The following is a 23,374-nucleotide window of genomic DNA, read 5'->3' on the forward strand; positions in this document are numbered from 1 at the left end:
CTTCGTAATCACGACGGGGACACTGTCTGACGTGCTGTTCGTCGCCATTGCCCCCCGATGCTCCTGCGGCGGCTACCGCTAGGTCGCGGCGAACAATAGGCGACCGCCGCGACACGGCCGGCATGCTCGCTTCCTATACACTATTTACGCGTGAAACGATTAACTATATAGTTTCTCCGATCGTCCGTGCAATTTACTTTTGTTCTTAGGTACCAAAAATGTTAAATTCAGTTATTTAATTTCGACGCAAGAGTAGAACAAAATCTACATCAACATACATAACGCCGTGTTCATACGACTCAACATCCCTTTGTTTACCAGTAACATATATTTTACCGGAATCAAAATGTTTAAGTACTAGAGTAAAGAGTTCAGCTTGTTGGTACATACATGTAAATAGATGAGCTTTTAGAACTATACCGTATCTTCTTGTCCTTTCTTCGTGATTAAGTAAAATTCTAAAGTTCAAGCTTATCTATTCAATTTGATGATCATTTGATGGAAATAAAAGTTATTGTTATTATTAATATTATTTGCACGGTATGAAATGTTGTCGCGAAATATGGTAGGTCTTCTAGAATACCCGTGCTTGGTACAACTTTGTGTCGCAGTATTAAAAGTAAAATTATGTCCTTGAACTAAGGAATTAATTACATCACATAAAATTATAAAATGAGCACCTCGTGACCATATATATCATGAAATAAGGTTTACGAAATACACTTCACAATATACATGTATATGATGACGACCCAACTGAGCTAAAAGCAATGAAGTTTTCAAAATATAACAAAAGTTTTAGGATAATTACTTTGAGTCTATTTTTTATAGAAACACCGAGCGGCAATCCAAATGCCTGTTGTTCTAACCAAACATTGTTTACACTCAGCACCGCATGCATGTGACTTATCATGCAGCAAGAAGTAATCGCATTTGTTCACTCTAATATATACGCACCTTCGCACTCAGATCGAATCTGGCCCAAAATAGCGCTTGCCCAAGTGAACATCTTCTTATACACAATAAGCTGACATAGCCTGGCTGTTGAGGTTTGTTCTTGACAAGATGCCGGACAATTTAATTTGCAAATGAGCATCACCCTTGCTAATTGATGATTTTACATGATAGTGCTAAGGAGCTCATGTCGCAGAAAAGCCGATGTCGGGGGCGTGTCTGCAAAATCCTGATTGGTCGATAGGTACATGACGACAGAGCTACATATCCTCGCGCAAGAATTTCAAACAACCCACAATGCTTACGTGAAACGTGACATCACGTGTAAAATGAGAGTGATTAAAACATGACATGTAATGCAAATTCAAGGTCGTCATTTGTTTCAAATGATATCACTTTTGAAAGTAATTCCTCTGCCTTAAAGAAAAAAAAATTAAGAATTTTAGGCGGGATTCGAACCCACGACCCTTTAGTTGCGAGCCAGACGCTTTTCACTAGGCCACGCGGGCACGCTTGCGCAGCAAATGAGAATGCGATTCAAACGAGGCCCGTTGACGCTATCGCGTTCCACTTTTAAAGGCGAAGCTTAAGCGTACTTCAAGATTCTTGTTTGTTAAGTAAAACGAAGTAGTATTGCACGTTCTACTGGACATGACAGCTAATTAATTGGACACTTTCTGACGATTTGCGTGCGTAATCGTCATAGTTCCGCCGCGCGCCCCTGTTCACTTTGTTTTCGTCTAGCCCACAGACACATAAAAGTAATGTTCACCATATAAAAGAGGAAATAACAGACTTCTATATGCTTGAGAAGTTATATGTGTGAGGAACACATAGTTGTTTAAATTAGCTTCAAAATCAGTAATATATGTAAGGCCGCCCCATATCACTTACAACATGCCTGTCGAGGATAAAAACGCCGGAAAAGATTGGCAGAACACCTTTCATATAATTTGGGGGGCATTGCTTTAGGGTGGTCTGCCCTCTATTTATGTTGTCAAATATTCAGTTAGTAATTAAATATATTTTATATTGATCAATAAGTTTTACTTTATAAAGTTCGCATAACCGCTTGAGACCGACGCGGAAGGACGATACTTGAAACTACGCGAGCTGTAAAGTCTGCATAAAAGTGTTTTTTTTTTTTTTCTTTTTGCTGATTGGCAGTGTGAAACATCGGGTTGCAGGGTACGCTAAAAAAGACTTTGAGCTCTCGTGATGGATTGGAAGTCAAATACACGAAATGTTCAAAAAAAGAGAGATAATTAATGTTATTTCTCTAAATAATTCCTTGCAGAACGCCTTACTGCAAAAAGAGATGCGTAAAGATGCACGCAATGAAATTCATGATCTTACATAAATAGCCCGAAGGACAGACAAAGATTCTTAAAATCTTAGTATAGATTACATTTCATCAGCTTGCTTGAGCTCGAGACTTCGCGAAATACTGCCTCGGGAAGCTAATGTTATATTCGGTTTTACCTGCACTTGTTTTGGGCCCTCACTTTACAACACAATGCTAGAATAGTCATGCGCTCTAACATTTCTCTAGGCTAAAATATCTCATCGCGAGACTTCTATAAGTACTGCAAAACTTTACAATTAGGACATCTATTGCTAGTGTTGCGAACATCACATTTCGCCAGAAAGCTGAACTATATAGCATAGTATGCACGTTACGTCATCACATTATAGGCTGGTGGTCATTCCGATTTGTTCTTGCTGAGAAAATCGAATTCGACGGTGCAAAAGGCACGCTGCAGAAGGTTCAAGTATTTGAAAGGCACGTATTATTATTCTTGGTGCATCGTCGTGAGGAACGGCGCGAGCGTCTGGCACGACGAAAACGTGCTTTTTGGCAAAAGCGTTTTTGCAAAAAAAGTAGTTTCCGGGGTCACGCTTTTTGGTCTGCGCCAAAGATGCAGAGAAGAGGAACCTTTGCAACACAGTATGTTTTAGAACTCCCCTCCCCCTCCCCCCCCCCCACACACACACACAGACGCACTTCTTTATACAGCGGTGCTGTTAAGGGCTAGTTTCCCCAGTGTCGTGTCCGTCAGCAAACAAATGATGATAGATGGCGGTAGCTCTGGAGAGCTATCGCCATCTATAAATGACAACGGCAACCAGACAACAGGCTTGCCGGTTTTCTGGTTGCCGCCGTCGCTCATAGATGGCGGCAACGCCTCCAGCCTTTCCACTCTGGCTTGCTGACTTGCGGCCGGCCATTACTTCATTCCCACCATAGTACAGCTTTTCTGGTCTTCCTTGTGCAGAGTGGAAAGGCTGAAAGTATTTCTGAGGAATTGCCTCCTTCGTTTGTGTCTGTTAATTCGACAATTTTATTTGACACTTGTTAACCGCAACCCTTCATTGCTTTTATTTTGAACTCTGTGAAGCTTAAAGGGGTCATGAAACGATATCGGATTTGAATGTTCATTAATTTTTCCGAGGCGTACTGGTCCTCTGGCCCAAGTGTACTCGCACAGGCCGCCACTGATTCAGAAGCTTCTTTGTCGCGGTGAAATTGCGATGATTAAACGAGACTATTTCGTTTAGTCTTGCCTTCCCAAAGATTGAGGTCGTAATTGTGGGATCAAAACCACCCGCATGTCGACAGTCGAGCGCGGCTCATGGATTGGAAACGAGAACTGCGTGAACACCGTACATCGGCTCGTAACAATCAATACCTCGACGGACACTTGGGTAGTGGCTCGTGTCCAACCACTGCAGTGATGAGAATAGTCGAACTCTAACAATGCCTGGAGTTCCCCAGCACGCGTTTTCTTCTTCTAAAACCCCAGGGCGGCGGTATGATTAACGTTGGCGTCATAAGGTAGGGACCAGGCCACGTGGCCGCTTCTGGCTCCGAGTTGAGGGGATGAACGATGCTCACATTTCTCTAATTGTTTGGTGACTGCCATTGCCTAGAAAGAAGAGCAAAGCCAAGCTCAATCAGTTATTAACGTTAGGGAGTGATCCTGAGTAGTATTTAGTAGTGTATAGAAATATTTGTATAGCTCGTTTAAGCAAAATACAGAGGGGGTCGAAACTTGGGCAATAACTTGAGAACGACGCTCGTGTGAGACTTACAGCGACTGCCAACGTTCGGCTGTTCCCCTGAGGTCACTAAAATATCTTCTTTTTTTTAGGTATTCCTTCCGTAGACACGTGTAGTTCTATGTAACGTCATATTAGTAAGTCGCATTTAGTCATTTCAGAACTTCTATTCTCAGGGACATCTTTCGGATGCAGTTCAGCAACAACGAAAAAAAATGTTTCGGTGCCTCAATAATGTAAAATTGGTCCTGGAACATTTTTTTTTTATTTTCAATAAATACTGTTAACAAGTAACCCTTGACGTTGATAGCTTGCGGAAACATCCATTAGTTTTTCCCTAATAACAGACGCAGAAAAAATAAAGGACAGAGACAGCGGTCGATATCTCCTCAACTCGCAATTTGAACAAGCGGCCACGTGATCTGACGCTAATTATATACCGCCAGTGTTCATCACAGTCATGCCCTAGGCGGCTAGTGTTTGGAAAGCAAAAGCTTGGGCTGAGCTTCAGATATTGTTAGAGTAGGGCTACTTATTATCATATTTAATTGACATGAGCCGTTACCCGAATGTTTGGCGATGCTGATTGTCATGAACCCGAGCACTGGACTCGGGGTTATGAAAATCGCCTACGTCACGGTGTCACGTGACTGTCGGTGTGAAATCGTGGTGTCATGTTACGTCATGCTGTCAACAAGGTTAATACATCTAATTACTTCCTCAAATTAAATTGAGTTGACGCAGTGAGTCACGTGACGTCACGAGGCCACGTGACATTACTTGACAACATGTATCGACATCATGACGTCACGTGACAACGTGACACTTGGTTAATCATAGTGCCAATACAAAGGTGTAACAAAAACCCACAATTTATAATACATTGCAATTCTGTATATGACGATTTGATCAATAGATAGAAATATAGCCGCCAATTTTTTATTCCCATATGTTCATTTTGTGATACTAACAGAAAAGAAAAAACAAAGATATATTACCTTGAACCGTTTTGAACCGGTTACCGTTATATTTTTTTTCCGGTTCGGTTCCGGTTCAGTTCCAAGATGGCGGCAAAGATTTCGGTTCGGTTCAGTTCCGGTTCGGCTAAAAATAACGGTTCTGTTCCGGTTTTCGGTTCGGTTCGGTTCCGGTTCGACACCCTGGCTCAACCACAAGCCAACGTTCACGACAGCGCTGCGTTGACTTCGGCGATCTCGTTCTGTTTGGTGCAATACGGCGATGCGACAAAGAACTGAAACGTTCGTGGTGTGTGGTGCGGTGCTTGGAAGTAGAAACTCACACTGGCATGGAGCTCAAATCGGTTGTTGTGGGGTTGAGGTTCAACGGGTTCAGTCCCGTCGTCGTCAGCTGATCCGGTCCAGCCGGTACGGGAGGACGCAGCGAGCGTTTTTAAGAGTAAATCTTCCTTCGTTCCGTTTCAAAATGTGGAAGCTTCCCGGCGCATACCGTGCATAAAAAGCCGCGGGCGTTTTCAACAAAATTACGTCGTTTTAATTGAACAATGGACTCCGGATTGTTGTTCTAAATCTGCGGTTTTTATGCTTCCTGTTGTTGGACTGCGTTTGCACAGCGACGTGTTTGCACAAAGACGCACACCGCTCGAGTAGATTATCCGGTCCTGCAAACGACCGGTTATAAAGAATTTCAGGGAAACAAGTCGCCACCGATATTTTCCTGTATATCTCGTGCGAGTAACTTGCGCTCATCATGCGGTGTGAATAAATTTGGGCAAGATTTCCTACCTGCCCACAGATGCATGAACTGAGACCATTTTTCACGTAGTGAACATAGTGTTTTTTTTTTGTTTTTTTTTTTGGGGGGGGGGGGGGGAGAGAAAAGGCGTTGGTGCATTTATGATGGTACAATCACTTCAGAGTTCAGAAATTGCGGAGAGCGAGCAAGCTTTCCTAACTTTTCCTCTTTTCTTTCTGGCACTGCCCCTGGTTTCAAGTTGCAGTTTCACTAGACATACCTACAAACTGCTCTAAAGCAGGTAAAAGACTGGGAAGTCAGGACGTTGCGGACTCCGTGTTTCGCGTTTTTGGCAAGGTGACTGGAAAGTGCTTTTGCGAGGTATGCGGAATATGCAAACAATTTCGTTATGCCCGTCGCTCGCGCCTCTCAAGCAAAACGAATAAGATGATCTACAAAGGTGCAATCACGAGCCAAGATTTACGATAACACTACACATTCAATTTAAACAACTTTACGTAAGATGCCTCCCGTTCCTGCATGCAGGGTTCGTAGCTCGGTCAGTAGCGCACGTGCTTCCACGCCGGTGAGCGGGGTTCGATTTCTGGCTCTGGATGCCGTTCTGTTCAAGATCGTTTATGGCCGATTCACACAACGGACTGATCCGCGGACGAATGGATAACATGACGACATGTCCGCGGTTCGTTCGTCTCCCAAGCGCATCCACACGAGGGATATGACGAGCAGACGCCAGCGAGGACGGACCAAACCTGTTCGCCACCCCGCAGTGCCGCGAAACTCCAACATCGCAGTGTGGCACCATTGTCCAAGAGAAATCGGCGTTTGTTACCGTGATAAAGAATCGCACGCCGCTGTCACCTACAGAGTGAGACAGAAAACCGTTATAGGCTTCGCGCGAAGCGCCACTAGCTTTGCTAAACCAAAGCAGGACAGTGATACGGGCATGGGCTTTCTCGAGATGGCTTCGTCGTAGAAAGGACGAACTCCTGGGCTCGCGGAGGGACGTTGGGAGATGCCTTTATTAACTCCGCTCTCGTGCACAACATTTAAGAACTGCCACAAGGAGGGCCCTGCTCGGCGAAAGTCTGATTGGGCGTAGAAGAATTATCGCGGCGTGCTAGACAAGTTTTCAAGGAAGTTTCCTGACACGGACCCGGAGGAATACCGGAACCTGCGTCGCGTCAGCTGGGCAAAGTTTTTAGTTTCTTTCACGCGTGGAACAAAGAATCGCGCAATAAAATTAACCAGCGGACGCGCAAAACACAACGATGCGCCGATTTTGTATAATTTGTAAAAAAAAAAGAAGAAATTATTGCATTGTTGCCACAGTAACCGCTTTTCAAGTCAATCGCCCGCCAGAAATCCGCAAGTGAAAAGTCACTCGACTTTATCAGTCCGTGTGTCCGCAGACGAGGCGCGTATCACGGGATACGGTGACGTGGCGGTCATGTGCTGCACGGTCCTTGGACGAGAATTTCGATTCGGTCCATCGTGGGAATCGGCTCTTAGCGGATACATACCTACACATTTTGTGCTTACGCTGCTCCTGAGCATGCATGGTTAAAAATCGCGCACAAAGAGACGAGGACAAACGAGGAAGGAACACAGAACACAGACAGGCGCGCACTCACAACTCTAGTATATTTAGTGAAGAAAAGAAAGACGAAGTAAAATTTTTTACAGGGGGCAACGTCACCAGGGGGTATAAACTGTAGAAGAGTAGTGAGCTAGGCGAGTTGGTAAAGGTTGAACATGGTTAAAAATCGACTCTTTGTCCGCGATTTTTAATCATGTTCAACGTTTACCAACTCGCCGAGCTCACCACTCTTCTACTGCTCCTGAGGTTGGTCCTTTTAAAACTAACGAGTCTTTCATGGCTATGAATGCCAATAAACAATTCTAAGTGGTAGGTACTGAAAGTAGAAAAATTGTTGCACCAACCCTCTAAGCTGGCCATATGAATGGGCTATTAGTCAGTTGTTTCTTGGCTGGAAAAACCATGGATAATAAATAAGATGAACTTGATCTATGATTGTCCTTTGTTTCCGCCGTGAATGTGGCCTCTATGGAGATAGACGGTGTGTATCTTAGGGATGTGTCTCGTGGAAAGGGTAAAATGTGGCAACTTATTGCTCTGGCCGTCTATTTTTTGCCTTCGCCGATAACAAACACGAGACAGAAGGCAAGAAAACAAGGTCACGTTTTAACGAAGTATCTTGGTGTCTTCAGCTACAGAAGAGCGAGGATCAGTGGCTCAGTTAGAGCCACTAAATGAGTTGTACGTATCGCAGTAACGACACTCCAGCAATCTTGGTGCTAAATATTTATGGCTGATATAGTGATCTGAAACTTCATTTGAGATCGCTGTAAACGCTTTTTTGTACCTCCAAAAAAAAAAAAAAAAATTTAAAACTGGTGGTTTAAACAGCCCGTGACCGAGCTAAGTGATATTGCTCGAGTTCCTGACGCCGTATCAGCAGCGTGTCGTACCAAACCGATTGCTGCTTTCGTCAGTGTTGAAAGAAGCAACCGCGCTGGCTATAGACTACCCTTGAACGCGGCCGCTTTGTATATGATAGGGCAGTGCATTCCGGTGTGGTATCAAGTTGGGATTGGGGACCCCGTTCAATGGACCAATGAGATGTAATACCCTAATTACACTAGCGCTCTTAACTGCAATTAAGCCAACGACAGTGGACTCAATCGCGATCGGCCGGAATTACACGTCGGCGCCAACCGTCATTGAGCCGCTAACGATCATTGAGTTCAACTGAGCTGGCCTACCTCAGTAATTGGACTCGAGACCCATAGTGAATTGTGTGGACGCGTGCTTTTGTTTGTCCATGATTCTCCATGAGGCGCGTGGTGATTCCATCTTTCCACAGTGCGGGCGGAGAGAAAGCATCCACACTAACGGCACGAAGCACGGGTAAGAGTACAGAGCACGAGCTCTTAGCAGTTAATTCCAGCGCGCGAGCTCTGCATTGACGCCTCCCATGGATTCGGCCTCGCGTGTGCAGCATTCATCTTGCTCCAAGTAAGTTTAAAACAAAGCGTAGTTCTGCTTTTCACCAAATGCGCCGTGTCGATCGAATCTCGAGGCGAGTACTCTATTTCACCTTGTGATCTACCGCAGGAAAGGCTACAAGTGCGAGCTCCTTGCTTTGGGGCAGATCTCGGCGGCACAAGCTCTCGTGCATAAAGGGCAGGTGCCAACGCTATGAGCTCGCGCTTCTTGCCTTCGCTGCAGTACAACATGAGGTGAACGGATTATGACTGAGGGCGGTTCGCTTCAGTAGACCCTTTCCGAAATTTAGTGTCATCTGGTGGCTCAAATGGCAGTTTAACTTTTGCCACACTATTTGTGGCAATGAACATGTTCTCTGTCGTATGTTATAGGGCGCCGTTGCTTTCGCAAGTCCACGTCAAACGACAGTGTGCGCTTCACTGCACACTTCGTTCACGATCTCTTTCAGTTTGGATAACAACCAAAATGCCATCAGTCAGAACGAAGCCTCAACGCACGTAAACGCCTTGATAAAGTTCTTCAATTCAAGAGGCTTGGAAGCACCTTAGTGCTACCAACAGATTGACTGGGCCCGAGCTGGAAATGAACGCTTACGCAGATCTTGCATTCCTGCTTCGCATCGTGCTACCGTCACGAATGTATAGGCCTGGAATTATCAGCTAAGGACCCTGTTGAACTTGTTCCTTCATTAGTAAACAGAAGGCCGCCATTAGTACGGCACATAAGCCATTTTTCAGATGATGATAGTGATCAAAGTGGCTAGACTGAATTTTGGAAGGAGTCTATCGAGCTAAAGATAGCCGCGTCCGCCGCATCGCCGCCCATGGCCAGCCGCCAGCGAAGCACTTTCTCCTGCGGAAGATTGGGAAGGTATCTAGAAAGTATCATAGCGGCAAATATTGTCGGAAGAGGTATGATTCGGGATCAGAGCTGCCGCTAGAACTATCACGGCACGTCGCGAAAGCCAAAATTCGGCGAGGGCGGCCATCGCGGCCATTGTAATGTCGGTGCCGATTTCGTTGTGTCTCTCTTGCTTGAATTCGTGTAAAACTTTCCGATTGTTGTTTCTTTACTCTAATATTCTTTTTTTTGTTTTAAGCGTTTTTAATGAATAAAAAGTGTACATATAACTTACTTGCATCGCTGTTAAAAAAAAAGAAAAAAAAAGATGTGTCATCGGTTGGGTTTTGTTTCGGTTTCAATTGTGTCCCTTGACGCCAGAAGGATAATATGACGTCACGAGCATAGCCTCTGCAACGCAACTTCTTCCGAAGCCGCCTCTCCCCCTACCCTCCTCACATTTTCCCGGAAACGGTACAAATCTCGGGACGAGTCGGACAAAATAATTACGAGGTTGACAGAAGACGTGGTAATCAGTTCAAAATATTTAAACTATGTATATGTTGGAATATGTACCTACATGCGTAATCTGGCTCATATATATATGCCTACTGGTGCGCCTTATCTTTCAAACAGTAATTCGGGGAAGTATGATGTTCAGCGCTAATCCGCATTAAATCATATGGAAGCAAGAGCTGCCTCCTACGCGCCCTCTTTTAGAAAGAACAAATAACGACGTGATAGCGGGACGCTAGGAAACTCCCGGCTACCCTAGATATGATAATAGAGAGTATTAGCTTACCGCCTACCGGGCGACCGGGGGGTTACCGCGACCGTCACTGCAGAACTGCGCATGCGCCAATTATGCCACGCTACTCGGTTTACCGCGTTTACCGTCAATGGCGACTGCCGGGCATCGGCTCCGACGGCCGGCGTAGACTAATCACTTACTGTTTTGGAATGGCGGGGGAGGCGTCTAGAAACAATCGTCGCACCACATAACATGGGAAAGGGCAAGTGAAGCGGCTCTGGTTGGCCTATAAAAGCTTTCGCCTACCCGAGGTCCATAGCAAAAATCCGGGCTTCCATGGCCGCCGGACAGGCCGGTTGAATAGATGGATGGTAACTGCTATGCCCCTTGTTTCGGGCGGCAACCTGAGCCACCTAGCCGACATTAGAGACTGGTGCTAATGGCAATGGAGCTGCGAATGCAAACAAGCAGCGTACAGGATGATGCTGGTTGCTTGCATTCGTGGGAGAAGGGTGGCCGAGTGGGCTAACGCTTGTTAAAACAGAAGTTCTCCCACAGCTCGTGCTCCGAGCTGTGGGCTAACGCACCACAGCTCGGAGCACGTGTAGCGAAAGCTCGCGCTGCAGAACTCAGAGCACTGGGTTCAAATCCCCGTCCCTGCCCGGTTCGATCTGGACGAGCATCGTACCGGCTGCGTTCGTATAACCATGACTGGTGGTGCACGGTAAAGACTCCAGGTTTTCGGTCGTACCGCGCTTGGTCGTATACCAAGGAAGTACCACTATAACTACTCGTAATGAGGAAAATATTTTTTAAAAGTGGCTTTTTATGCGGCATTTGTCCAAATAAATGTACCGCTTTAAAAACGAACCACGCCGGTATTCACTATCATCATCATGACTTTTTCCAGCCGTTGGAGAAAGAAGAAACTTCCATAGGCGCGGTCAGGCGCGGTTACGGTATGCTAAAACGTTCTTTACCCGCTACGCTCTCGGTCCGGTACCGGCTCGATGGTCGCGGTCGCGGTAACCCCGGCGGTCGCCCGGTACGCGGTAAGCTAAAACTCTCTAATGTTTATACGTATATGTGGACTACAGTGTATTGCTTTTCAGTGTGCATTATGTATACAGATAGGTATAAACATTATCTTCCGTTTGCAACCAGTTATGACACTCACAATTCTGTAATTCCCCAAGTGTCGAATAAAGTGATGTTTGTAACTGACGTACAGGACTTCATTTTTTGAAGGCGACGGGGGGGGGGGGGGGGGGGAGTAAGGGCATGCTGCAACTTGAATTTCGTTTACCATGTTTCCAGGAGATACTAATATTATCGTAGTCACTGATATAGTCTCTGGCAGCTTTAGAAACTGTTATGTTGCTAGTTAAGCTCAGGCGGATGGTTTAAGCAAACTGTTTAATATGTAACATACGTGCTCAGAGCAGCGGCTATGGCGATTGCTCGTCAGTTCCAAAACGCAACAACGCGTGCCACCTCCTGTGAGCGTGCTCACTGGATGTCCTCTTCTTCTAGGACCAGAAAGCCTCATGACATCATAACATGCCCCCTCCTTTTTTTTTTTTCTTTTTTTTGTTGTTGAAGATAACGCTGTGCGATCGCGGCACTTGTCAGTCTCTGTATCATAGCGGCTTCACCACGACGCGTCGACTTCTTGTTTTTTGGTTATCCTGTTGACCTTGTAGACGTGGAAATGTGTTCAAGTGATTCGCCATTTGAAACTGTATGGACATAGTCTTCAGTTTTCAGCAGCTGTATTCGTTTCTGCTGTTCCATGTGCTTCTTTGGTGTGGTACCGGTTGCGCCTGTAAGCCCTCATTGTGTTTCTGCTGCTGCTTGTCCTGGTTCCACTTGTTCTCCTCGGCACGAGACTGTTTCAAAAGGGACTCGTACTGCTGGGAGAGTTCCTCAATCTCGACTCTGCTTGCTGGTGCCTCCAAAGTTCTCGCTGTACCCCCAGTGCCCTCGGTGACATGTTCCAACGAGGCCTCCACTTTTTGGTTTGGCGCCTGTACCAACCGTTCTTCAGCCTTGAGATGCTTGTCCTTGAGGAGGCGAAAGCGCTCTTGCAACTTCTGGTTTGCTTGCCACAGCTCTTGCAGCTCCTGCATGGTCTTTTGTCCCACTGCGCCCTGCTGCTCCTCGAAGACTGCGAGAGCTCGCCTGGCTGTTGCCCACTCTTCTGTGAGCTGAGCACACCTGTCTTCCAAACGGCGTTTCTCTTGGGCTGCCGCGTGAAACTCTTCCTGCAGGTTCCTGTGTCTGTATACAATGTGGTTATACTTGTCCAACAGCTGGGAGTGGTCTGTCTTCAGCGCTAATAGTGCTGCCTCACACTTGGCCGCTTCGTGCAGCGCTGTGCAGTGCTCGTTCTCCATCTCCTTTGTGGCCTTGACGTGCTGCTCGCGCTGTCTTCAACTCCTCCTCGAGGCAATGTCGTGCCTGTTTTAAGTTCTCAGCTAGCTGTTGAAAATGTTTGTTGTCGCTGACGAGCATCTCAGCTTGCTCCTCCAGGCAGGAAAGTTCTGACCACAAAATGTCGGCTTCGCTTTCTAGCTTTCCGTTGCGTTTTAGGAGGCTGCTGACTTTCTCGTCTAACCTATCGCACTCTCTCTCTGCCTTCTCGGTGAAGGAACTTCCGTCTGCTTCCGTTTGCGACGAATTGTTACACTTAACAGCATTCTCTCTTGCTCTAAAAGTCTCCGCCATCTTTTCGTGTCTCTGCTGCCAGAGGCGACTTTCATCAGAGACGCATCTAATTTTTTCACTCGCATCTTCACAAGATGATTTCCACAGCTGACTTTCTTGAGCGAGGAGCTCGTTCCTAACTGTCAAGGATGTGACCAGTTCCTGAAGCACTGCCAGCCGACAGTTCAAGTCTTCCAGCTGACTTGCTTCAAGAGACACTGCAGCTTCTGACGACTGGTTGGTGTGCTTGATGATGCTCCGGACAAATGCCCCGATGATGCTCCGGAAAAATGCCCCAAGATCTTGTAACGGCCACTGGTACCGGTCCTTTAAGTACTGATAATTTTTCTGAAGTAGACTGAACTGCTCCTCTTTTTGAGCAAGCTGGTCCTCCAGGGCCTCTCGTTTGCGTTTTGCGATGTCCAGCAGCTTCTTGAGGTACTGAAAGGCACTGAACTCTCGTTGTTCGGAATCATTCTCAACTACCGGCAAGTCCTCGCCACAGTCTTGAAGAAGGACATCCTGCAAAATGCAGTACTCGTTAGAAAACCTTTCAAGCTCAAGCTGAGATGCTTCAAACTTCTTTTTCAGGGTGTCCGCTTCCTCCACCTTGGCATCTACAAGCTCCAGCTGCTTTGCCAAATCCCCACTTAGAGAAACTAACTGGGCTTTCAATGCTTCGGACTCCTGATGCTTGGCATGAAAAAATTCTGCTTGCCGTGCTTGCATCTTCCCCAGGAGAGCCGAAGCTGCCTTGCACTCGCTTTGAAGGGCCTGCTCACGGCCAAAGCTCGTTTCGATATTTCTCTCGTGCTCCAAAGACATTCGCTGCATTTCTGCCTTTTCTAACATCAACTTTGAAATCGGGCATTGTCTCTTTTCGGGGCGAGATGCCAGCATGCCCCTTTTTTTCTTTGACCGCCTCTCCAGCTCTGTCGCAGTTTGCGCAAGCTTGGGTGCTTTGGTTGATGGAAGAGGCCCAATTGTTATGCCTCCCAAATGGATCGTTTCATTGGGGTCATTGTTCATAAATGAGTTGGAAGTTTCTTCTACTGCAGAAACACGTCGATATCCGTAGGTTTTCTGCTGTGTCTGGTTGCACATTCGGGAAAAATGTCCAAAAATTCCACAGGAAATGCAGTGCTTTCCGTAAGCTGGGCAGTTTCGGGGTTGATGGGAAGTAGCACATCTCGAACATGAACTTTGCTGTCGGTTGCTGGATTGGTCTCTTTGTGGCTCGGATGGTTGATACCTTCGTTGCGCTGCTCTGAAGCTAGATGGCTGACGATAGAGTCCATCAACTCTAACTTTGTCTTCAGTTTTCTGAATATCATTCACGTGTTTTCTTGAGATTTCCGCTGCTTTACAGGTTAAAATGATTTTGTCTAGTGTTAGACTTGGTTCACGAAACAATCGTTCGCGCAAAGCCCCGTCTCGTATCCCAATGATGATACGATCACCAATGAGCCTGTTTTCTTGAGCTCCGTAGTCGCATTTCTGAGCCTGCAGTTTTAGCTCAGTTACAAATTCATCGATGGTTTGTTCTGGTTTTTGGCTCATTGTGTTAAAAATGGCTGTCGCTTGTGTGACGCTTTTGTAAGGTGCATACAGTCTATCGAATTCGTGCAGTATGTAATCTACTGCATTTTCTCTTTGCCCGCTTTGACCATCTCCCGTTGGCTGCAGAGGAAAGGTTTGCGTAATTCGTCTTGCCTGAGGTCCAAGGCAGTGGAGCAGAAAAGCCTTCCGAGTTGCGATAGGCTTGGATTCATATTCACAGGCTGTCTCGAAGATAAGGTACGATGATTTCCACTCCTCCCATGCTCTTGCTGGGTCATCACCAGGCTGGAACGGAGCCGGCGGTTGTAGGAAAGCAGATGCCATATTGTTGCTGCTGTTGCTTGTTAAATGAAAAATATGGACGTTGAGCTGCTCACCCCACTTCTGACACCATGTTATGTTGCTAGTTAAGCTCAGGCGGATGGTTTAAGCAAACTGTTTAATATGTAACATACGTGCTCAGAGCAGCGGCTATGGCGATTGCTCGTCAGTTCCAAAACGCAACAACGCGTGCCACCTCCTGCGAGCGTGCTCACTGGATGTCCTCTCCTTTTAGGACCAGAAAGCCTCATGACATCATAACAGAAACACAGGGTGCGTCCAATTATTTTCACGTCTCTTGCTTCGCTACTGCTTCTGCGGTGCTCTTATCTGCTACTACCGTCATCTCATTCGCTGATATTAGAGAGTTTTAGGAAACCGTAATTTAACACGGTCGATAGAACAATCGATCAGTTCCTCGGATCTGGAGACCGAACCGATAGTTTTCCATGAAACGGCTTTTAGAGATCCGCGTTTGGAGACAATCGGTGCGGGTCGAGCCTCCTGGCAACGGAAATGCGCAATGGCTTCGTAAAGTGGGTAAAGAAGGGGCATGTTTTATGGGGAGAGGAGATCTTCGTAACTTCACAGAACTGAAGGAACAATATTCTCCTTTTCAGAAATAGCCTAAAGCCAAATTTGTGGAACTATCTATAGTTTATCTCGTTTTGTTGGAATAGGAGCGCTAAATGAGCAGACTATCTTCGTGTCAATCATGACGGTAGAAAGGCTTTATTCAGCAAGAAAAACTGAGAAAAAGTCACTTTACTTGACTTAGCTACCCCAAGAAGGAGGAGATTGTTGACGGCGAGATTAGAGAGGTTCGACCTCGCGTCAATGGATGACGTGGATGTACGCCAACTTCGCTTCTACAAAGCCGACGTAGCTCATCTTCGATCCACGCTGCAAATCCCGGACGCCCTAACCATTAAGAGCTGGGTCATCAAACATGGTTTGAACTAGGGCTGGGCGTCGATTAAAATTTTTAGCCCGATTAATCGCCACCTTTTAGTCGATTAATTAATCGGTTAACCGATCTCGTTCATTTTCATGCATAACATTATTGTTCAAAGGTTCATCTATTTTTTTTTTTTGCTGATTATGTGTTAAACGACGCATAATTTTAATTATGAATCAAGTTTGATATACAGTTGAGAACAGTTCAAAAACACTCACACTCAGATATTATTACTTCAGCTTCATAAGACAAAAATGTTCGTTGATATCCTCCGAAAAGGGCGACCTCCTTTGATTGTTCACACTGTAGTCTCTGCTGCGCTAAACGGACACTCGCACGTCGTTGAAATCGCCGGGTCATATGTAACCTTCTGCACTTGTCTCAAGCTACAAATGTGCCCCTTACAGTTTACATTAAGTTAATATTTCACCTCAAGTTTTCACTTTGTATAGGTGTGCTCGTCCATGTCCGCATGGTGAAAGCATTTAATTTTCATTGAATATTGCTTCGTGAAAATTTTAACAATTAACCGGTTAAACAAATTAATCGCGATTAAAGCATTAATCGATTAATCGGTAGGTTAATCGATTAATTGCCCAGCCCTAGTTTGAACCCGTGTCGTCAGCGCCTTCATCGAGATGGGAGAGTGACGCTTCAACCAACTCAGCTCTTCCACATCCCCGCAAACTGAAACAAACGACCAATAAGATTCTAAGAAAGTGTCGGTGTCTTGCTGACGTTTCGTTTTTTTTTTTTTAATTGCCGTGAATTCGACTTTATTCTCTCACCGCCACCATTGCATTTCTTCCAGGCAAAACCAAAAATACTTTTTTTTTCTCGTTTGGAACTTCGGCAAGCCTCAATTCCCACAGCGAAACAACCGTTCTATAAACGAGTCGAGACGGTTCTGATGTAAGCCGCTTTGACCACACGGTCACAGCTTACGGTTCGGACACTGAAGTACGGTAACGAAGCAGTGACCTCGTGCATGCGCAGTTCATACTGGAGAGCCGTTTGTATCGTATTGTTTGCGCAAAAACGGTTCCCTAAAACTTTCTATTAGAGAGTTTTAGGGAACCGTCTTTGCACATCAGGTACAGTACTATGGGCCCTTCTGTACGCACTGCGCATGCGCGAGTTTTCTGCGGTAGCGCATGCGCAGTTCGTACCGGAGGGCCCATCGAACCCTACCGGATGTGCAATAACGGGTTCCTAAAACTCTCTATTAGGACGTTCGCTACTAGCGACGCCCTGCGTTTTTTTAAGCCGTCAGTGTCTAGGGATTATTATACCTGTCTCCTGTTTACAAAGTTACGAAGGGGTGTGACCAGTTTCAACGCATGCAGTCACTCAAACCTATCAGAAAATTGTGAGGTTAAGTTGTCCCCAAAAAATTTATACCAGCTTTCAGACGAGCACGTTAAAAGCCTTTAGAACAAACTCCTCTTATTAAAAAATCGGCGAATGAGCGCGCGCCAATGCCGAGCGCTGGTTCGTCGATTCTTAAGACCTTTTACGAGCCCGTGAAATGGGGGAATAAGTATATTTATTTTAACCTAACAATATCATTGCGTATATCGAGAACGCAAGCATTGTGAAACGTACTATAGTGAGTACTTGGTTGTACACCATTTGGTGAATAACGCTCTCTACCTTTTATTAACGATTCGGTTGTTTCCGTCCAAGGACATTAATCCAGATACATTTTCTATTTAATCCATTCTATACAAAGGGCGTGTTAAACAAATCAAGTCGTATTGATCTCTGAGTTGTAAATCGAACACCAACGTTTGTGACGACGAAGTAGTAATTTTACTCCTTTACATCAGATATTTATATTCACAGTAGGCATCTTAATATACTGTTTTAAATGCATCAGATTTTGAAATCTTTATAAACTGTACATGAAGTGTCGAACTAAACATGAACTTAGCACAATACGTAATTTACCACGTAATCAAACAAGCAAAGTTTTGAAAGTTATAGAATACGCTTTGATGAATTGGGTTACCTTAATGGAGGAATCTCCCTAAACTTTTATAATCCAGGTTGTGTTCGTTCCTCACTGTCATATCATTCCCATGGTTAAAGCTATTTTAACAAACCTAGCCTGGGGTACAAAACAGAAAGTATACCGGGTTCGATCGAGAAAATGAAACCCCGTTTTCCGGCCTACATAAATAAAATACGCGTCACAGGAAGCTGGAACTGTGAGAATATGACGTTAGCGGGGATGATAGAATAACAATTTTCGAGTATATGACGCTACCTGAATAACAAGATACAAGACACAAACAAAATTCTGATATGGGCCGACGTCCACCTAAGCCTAATATTCATCAAACCAAGAAACTACATTGTGAACACCAATGGAGCAGACAGAAATATCTTCCAGGGGAAGCTGAGGTCGCTGGGATTTTCATGACTTGAGGTGCGGGGGAAAGGGGGGGGGGCATGTGTATAATATAGGGTCGGCTGGATTTCAAAAAGGGTGGAGGGGGGGGGGGTTTGACAACCCCTCTCCTCGCTACGCCACTGGTGGGTGCCTGTACCACATATTTTAACGAAGAAACTTGTCAGCGAGAAAACTTTCTTATAAGTTACTTTTTTACTGATGTAAATCTTACAGGCGTCTACAATGTAATTTTTTGTTTGATAAATATTAGGCTTAAGTGGAAGTCCACCCGTGAAGACATTTTGTTATTCTCTTGTATTATTTTATTCAGGTAACGTCATGTTTCCAAACCTCCGCATTCCGACACCGCCACTAGCTTCACAGTTTCACGGTCCTTCAGCCTTCTACGATGCGCGATTTATTTATGCGGGTCGAAAAGCCGGCTTTCCTTTTCTCGATCGGACCCAGGAGTTCCAGGTACGGTTCCAGCGGTCATTCGTGCCACCAGTTGGCTCTTCCTTCAAATGCGAGAGTTCAAACATAGCCAAACACTTCACGAGACGCCGGCCACTTCAAGTGTGTAGTGCTGATGTTGACAGGTCGCTAGTCCGCAAGGCCTTAAGATAAACTATATGCAGCACACACGCGAGCAGCGCGCTCATTCAAAGCCCAGCCCTTATGGTGGTAAGAAATATATTCAAGGATCTCTGGCATCAGAAACCGGCTGGCTTTGCTGCTTGCAAGGTGTATACAACCACAGCGACGTCTTGTATTGCATGCTGTCTTAAACCATAGTTTTATGTCAATGTAACGTAACAGTCCACACGCCTGTGTACGTGCCCACATGCATAGCTCACAGACGAACGTTTTCGAGTGTCTGCTACGAGCTGCGAGACTGTTTCGGTGAGCTCTGTTTTTCAGACTGCTTGTCGGCAACCTTTGCCTATCAGCGGGGTAACGGATTTTTTGCCTCCGGACAATGTTGCGTACCCCACACAAGGTTACCAAAAGGTCGTTTTCAAAACTAACCACACGGGCGATCATTTGGTTGTTGTTTTCGGTCCCCGACAAGCGGACATCGCCGTTATGTCCGCGATGCGCTTAGCTGAATTTGTTTTGTTTGACTAAGCTATCTGATAGCACATTAGATCACGTGGATCCAGGAGTCGGTGATACCACTTATATATTCCGCATTCCACATATTTTGTATGGGTACATCCGTAATGTACCGCTTTTTTGTCGTCGCTTAGGTCGCAGCGCAGGGGAAGGACGTAACAAATTTAGCCAAGTTGACAGACGCGAAAGAAAAATATATTTAAAATAAAATATGATATTGTCCAAGTACACGCAGCCCGCCGATTTATGAGATGCAGTACAAAATATTCAGAACGTCGCATGATATAAGATAATTATGAATTACGCCATTGTCATGAGCGTAAAAACCCACTAGACAACGCCGCGTGCTAAGCGAAAAACGGCATTCAAACATAAATCCTGATCTATTAATGTATCACTAGTGTCTCTACTTGATGACAGTCATATTCACAAGCGCGCTAGAGTACAACGGTTTCGATAAACTTGTGATGGCTTGCGGCGACCACAAAAAACCTGTGGTAGCCGTGGACTCGCGACAAGAAAACCCGACGTTAGTGCTTTCGTAAAAAACAGAAAAAGTAGGCCACTTTTTCTAAAAGATGAGAAAGACAAAGGAAAGAGGTCAAGTATCTGCCAACTTATCACATGTTTCCTCTTCCCTTTCCCACTCGCTCGCGCTGTAACAAGTGGAGGTGCTCGAGACGATCACCGACACAAGCCACAGTTTCGTACCTGAGTGACAGGACGCTGAGAGTTGTGGCGGGAACCGGAAAGATCTGCCGAGACACTTGTCCCAGCCTGGTGTAAGAGATCTCCAGGTCGCGGAGCCTGAGAGCTGTAAAGGCGCCGTCCTCGATGACCTCCAGGTCTCCGCCCTGGATCATGACGTGCGTGAGACTCTTGGAAACCGCCGAGAACCGACGGTCGATCTTCCGCAGGTTGGACGAGAAGATGTAGAGCCTCTGCAGGTTGGACAACCTCGCCAGGGCCGTCCAGTCCCAGTCGTCCAGGTTGATACCCCTCTTGATCTCAAGCATGTACAGGGTGCTATCGAAGCCCTCGAATAAATGACCGCTCTTTTGTAATCCGGAGAAGTTGGCCATGTACGTGTACAGTTCGCTGACTTGCACGTGTTTGAAAGCGTCTGAAGGCACGTCCTTCATGTCGATCAGGGACAACTCGAACTCGAAGATGTGCATACCTTTGAACTTGGACAGTGCGCGCTTGAGGACTTGCTTGTCCTCGACGGCCCGGCACTCGACGCGGTCGTAGCTAGAGAAACCGTAACAGTTGCAAGGATGCACTTCTTCCTTCTTCGGACATACGGACTGGACGAGGTTTCTGCAGAGCAAGGCCTGAACACTCAGCAGCAGCGTAGCAACGAAGCTCACCGACGTCATTGTGCACGCGCAGGGTCAAGAGGCGGAGATAGATGTCCCGTCGACGGGCGTGCTGCCACCGGTGTCACGGCTGGAACGGAAAGAACGCGACTCAGCAAGAGGAGGAGGAGGATCTGCGTGTGAGAACAGTGCCGATAAAGTTTCGGTTTGACGTGAACTTCTTTTTTTTTTTTTTTGCTTGTTCTTTTTGTTTTTCCTATTGCGGCGAGCGTGTCGCCCCTACTGTTCGGGTTCAGAATTAACATCCGCACCCTCGATAAGCAGCGAGGGAATTTCAGAGATACGGCACCAGGTAGCGAGAGATTGCGGACTCTCAAAGCGGCCCGCGCCGATAGTGCGGCACATAACTTCTTGGCTCCCGACTGCGAGATACTCGCCCGGCGAATTCGTCGACGCCGGCAGTATAGCGGCCGACGTTGTCCGATTCGGAGGTCCTTCTCGTTTAAACCAGTCCGTTTGGCCCCGAACAGGTAACTCCTCTAAAAGACAGGTTCATCTGCCTTGCAGAACACGTCGCTTCAACTTTGGAACGGACGAGAGGGTTAAGCCCTTTCAGTCGGTAACTGGGTGCTGCTACAGATAAGCGACGAGGTGTCCGGAGTGCAAAGACCTATCTAAAAATAGAAACGAAACGTTTATGTGAAAGAAAAGCCTTAAAAAAAAGGATAATTAAAAGGACGTAGGTTTTTTGTTGTTGTTCCGCTTCATTTACGTGCTAAAGACGAATTCAGTTCATTTTATATCATTTTGTTTTATATGGAATCTACAGCTTCACTGTGAAAGGCTGCGCTATGATTTTGCGATCAGCCTCAGATTCATATTTTGATTTTCAATTTTGTTTCAAGTGCATCTACTTTGACATGAAAATATAATTCATTTACGCTATAAGTTAAAACCATCACCGCTTGATTCTATGCCGCTTCACCAGGAGACGGATAGAAACAGTGCCCCAGCTGAGGTTCGTGAGTTCGTCGCTGGAGGCACGGCCCAACCACCACGAGCTATATGCAGGAACTCTAGACGCGCGCAAGGGTCCTCGATGTACTTGCGCTTGTCTTGAAAATAGCGTCAAATGCGCCAGTGCACGAGGCCCGTGTTTCGAGCGGCCCTTGGAAGCAAATGGCTGCGCAGCATTAAAATAAGCGGCCCTTGGAAGGGAATGGCGGCCGAGCACCCGCTCGTGGCACGTGTCTCGCGTTTCCACAACAATGGTTGCCGGTACTTGAAAGCGTGAATTTTATCAAGAGACTTCAGTCAAGGCCACCAGTTCGGTACGACTTGCTGCGGTCGCTCTGAGAACTTTCGTTTCCCCCCACAGATATAGCCACTCGGAAGGTCGATCGTTCCCAGGGAACGGGAAACAGAGTCGAGCAACCTTCCCATAACTATTGTCCTGCTTCTTGATACTTTAAGAAATTGGGAGAGAATCCTGCATGATCGCTTGAATGCGTGGACACTTCGAAATTAAAATTTTATCTGAGGACTTTAGAATACAATTTTTTTTTTATAAAACATTCAGTGCGGGTAATATTTTGTTGTTGCATGATTTCTATCATTCCGCGATAAAATGTCGGCTCCTTGTCATATATTTGTATTGGTCGAAAAGACTTCCAAGTAACTGCTTTTGCAATTGCTAGATTTCTGGGGTTTTTGCTCGAAGTACTTGTTCAAAAGGTAAGTGTTATAGTACCAGGTGCCTAAATGTTTCTAATTCCATCTCGTCTTTTCTTTTTTCTTTCAATTGGAGTTTCACGAAGGTACTATAGTTTTGTTAGTAATATAACCTCAAGTGTAAGGTACGCGAATGTAGACTTTTGTTTGTTAGATTAGTTCATTGAAAGTGTGTGCAAAGTCGTCGACTCTGTCGTCCGTTGGGAAATAGTGCCGATTACATTTCAAGTTTTTATACTCTGTTTCGTACTTTAGGTCACTAAACTCGTCAAACACAAAGTTGAAGCCCAAGTTCGCTGAGCGTGCTAATTGAACTCTCGCGACAATAGCGTCACGTGGGACGAGACGTCAATCATTCAAACTCTCTCGGCGCTTGAATTCCAGCGATATTGTGGAACACAAAGTCGTAGCGAGCTTCATCGCTTGCGCGTGAGCAACACCGTGGGCCAGGCGATTGAAAGGCTGCAATGAAGTCGTCACGCCCGCGTGCCCCTACATTCCTATGCCGCGTTAAACGCCGTTCACACACTTGCAACCGAGTAGAATCAAGAGCGACAAGACCGGTTATTAAGCCTCTTGCGATGGCGTAATACCTGCTCCGCAGCAGCGCATGTGGTCTTACGCCGTCACAAGAGGCTTAAGAACCAACCTTGTTAAAATGACACTGACAGGATATTTATGCTCGCCGAGGTTTTTAGTTGTGCGTGACATATGAGAGCACAACTACCCAGAACAGAATTCGCGGCTGGAAATTCAGTTTCTTTCCGCCCGAAAACCGCCGATCGAGAACTGGCCGGCTTGAGTCGCGCTCACTCTCTTCTCCGTGATCACGGGCCGTTTTCTAAGGTTTAGACACGACCACCAAATTTAATCAAAGTCGTGGGTCATTGAAGGCACAGAG

The 23,374-nt window shown here is 45.9% G+C and overlaps 1 protein-coding gene across 1 annotated transcript in view; it reads right to left on the reverse strand.

Moving 5' to 3' along the window:
- Window positions 1-20,918, reverse strand: part of LOC8037258 (leucine-rich repeat transmembrane protein FLRT2) — a 39,872-nt gene extending 18,954 nt beyond the window's left edge. The window contains exon 1 of the mRNA XM_029987312.4: window positions 20,135-20,918. Within this exon, the coding sequence (XP_029843172.1) occupies window positions 20,135-20,802 (668 nt within the window). The 5' untranslated portion in view covers window positions 20,803-20,918. The remainder of the gene's footprint in view (window positions 1-20,134) is intronic.
- Window positions 20,919-23,374: the final 2,456 nt, after the last annotated feature.

The sequence above is a fragment of the Ixodes scapularis genome, unplaced genomic scaffold, assembly GCF_016920785.2.
Source record: "Ixodes scapularis isolate PalLabHiFi unplaced genomic scaffold, ASM1692078v2 PGA_scaffold2__306_contigs__length_199485367, whole genome shotgun sequence".
Classification (NCBI taxonomy): domain Eukaryota; kingdom Metazoa; phylum Arthropoda; class Arachnida; order Ixodida; family Ixodidae; genus Ixodes; species Ixodes scapularis.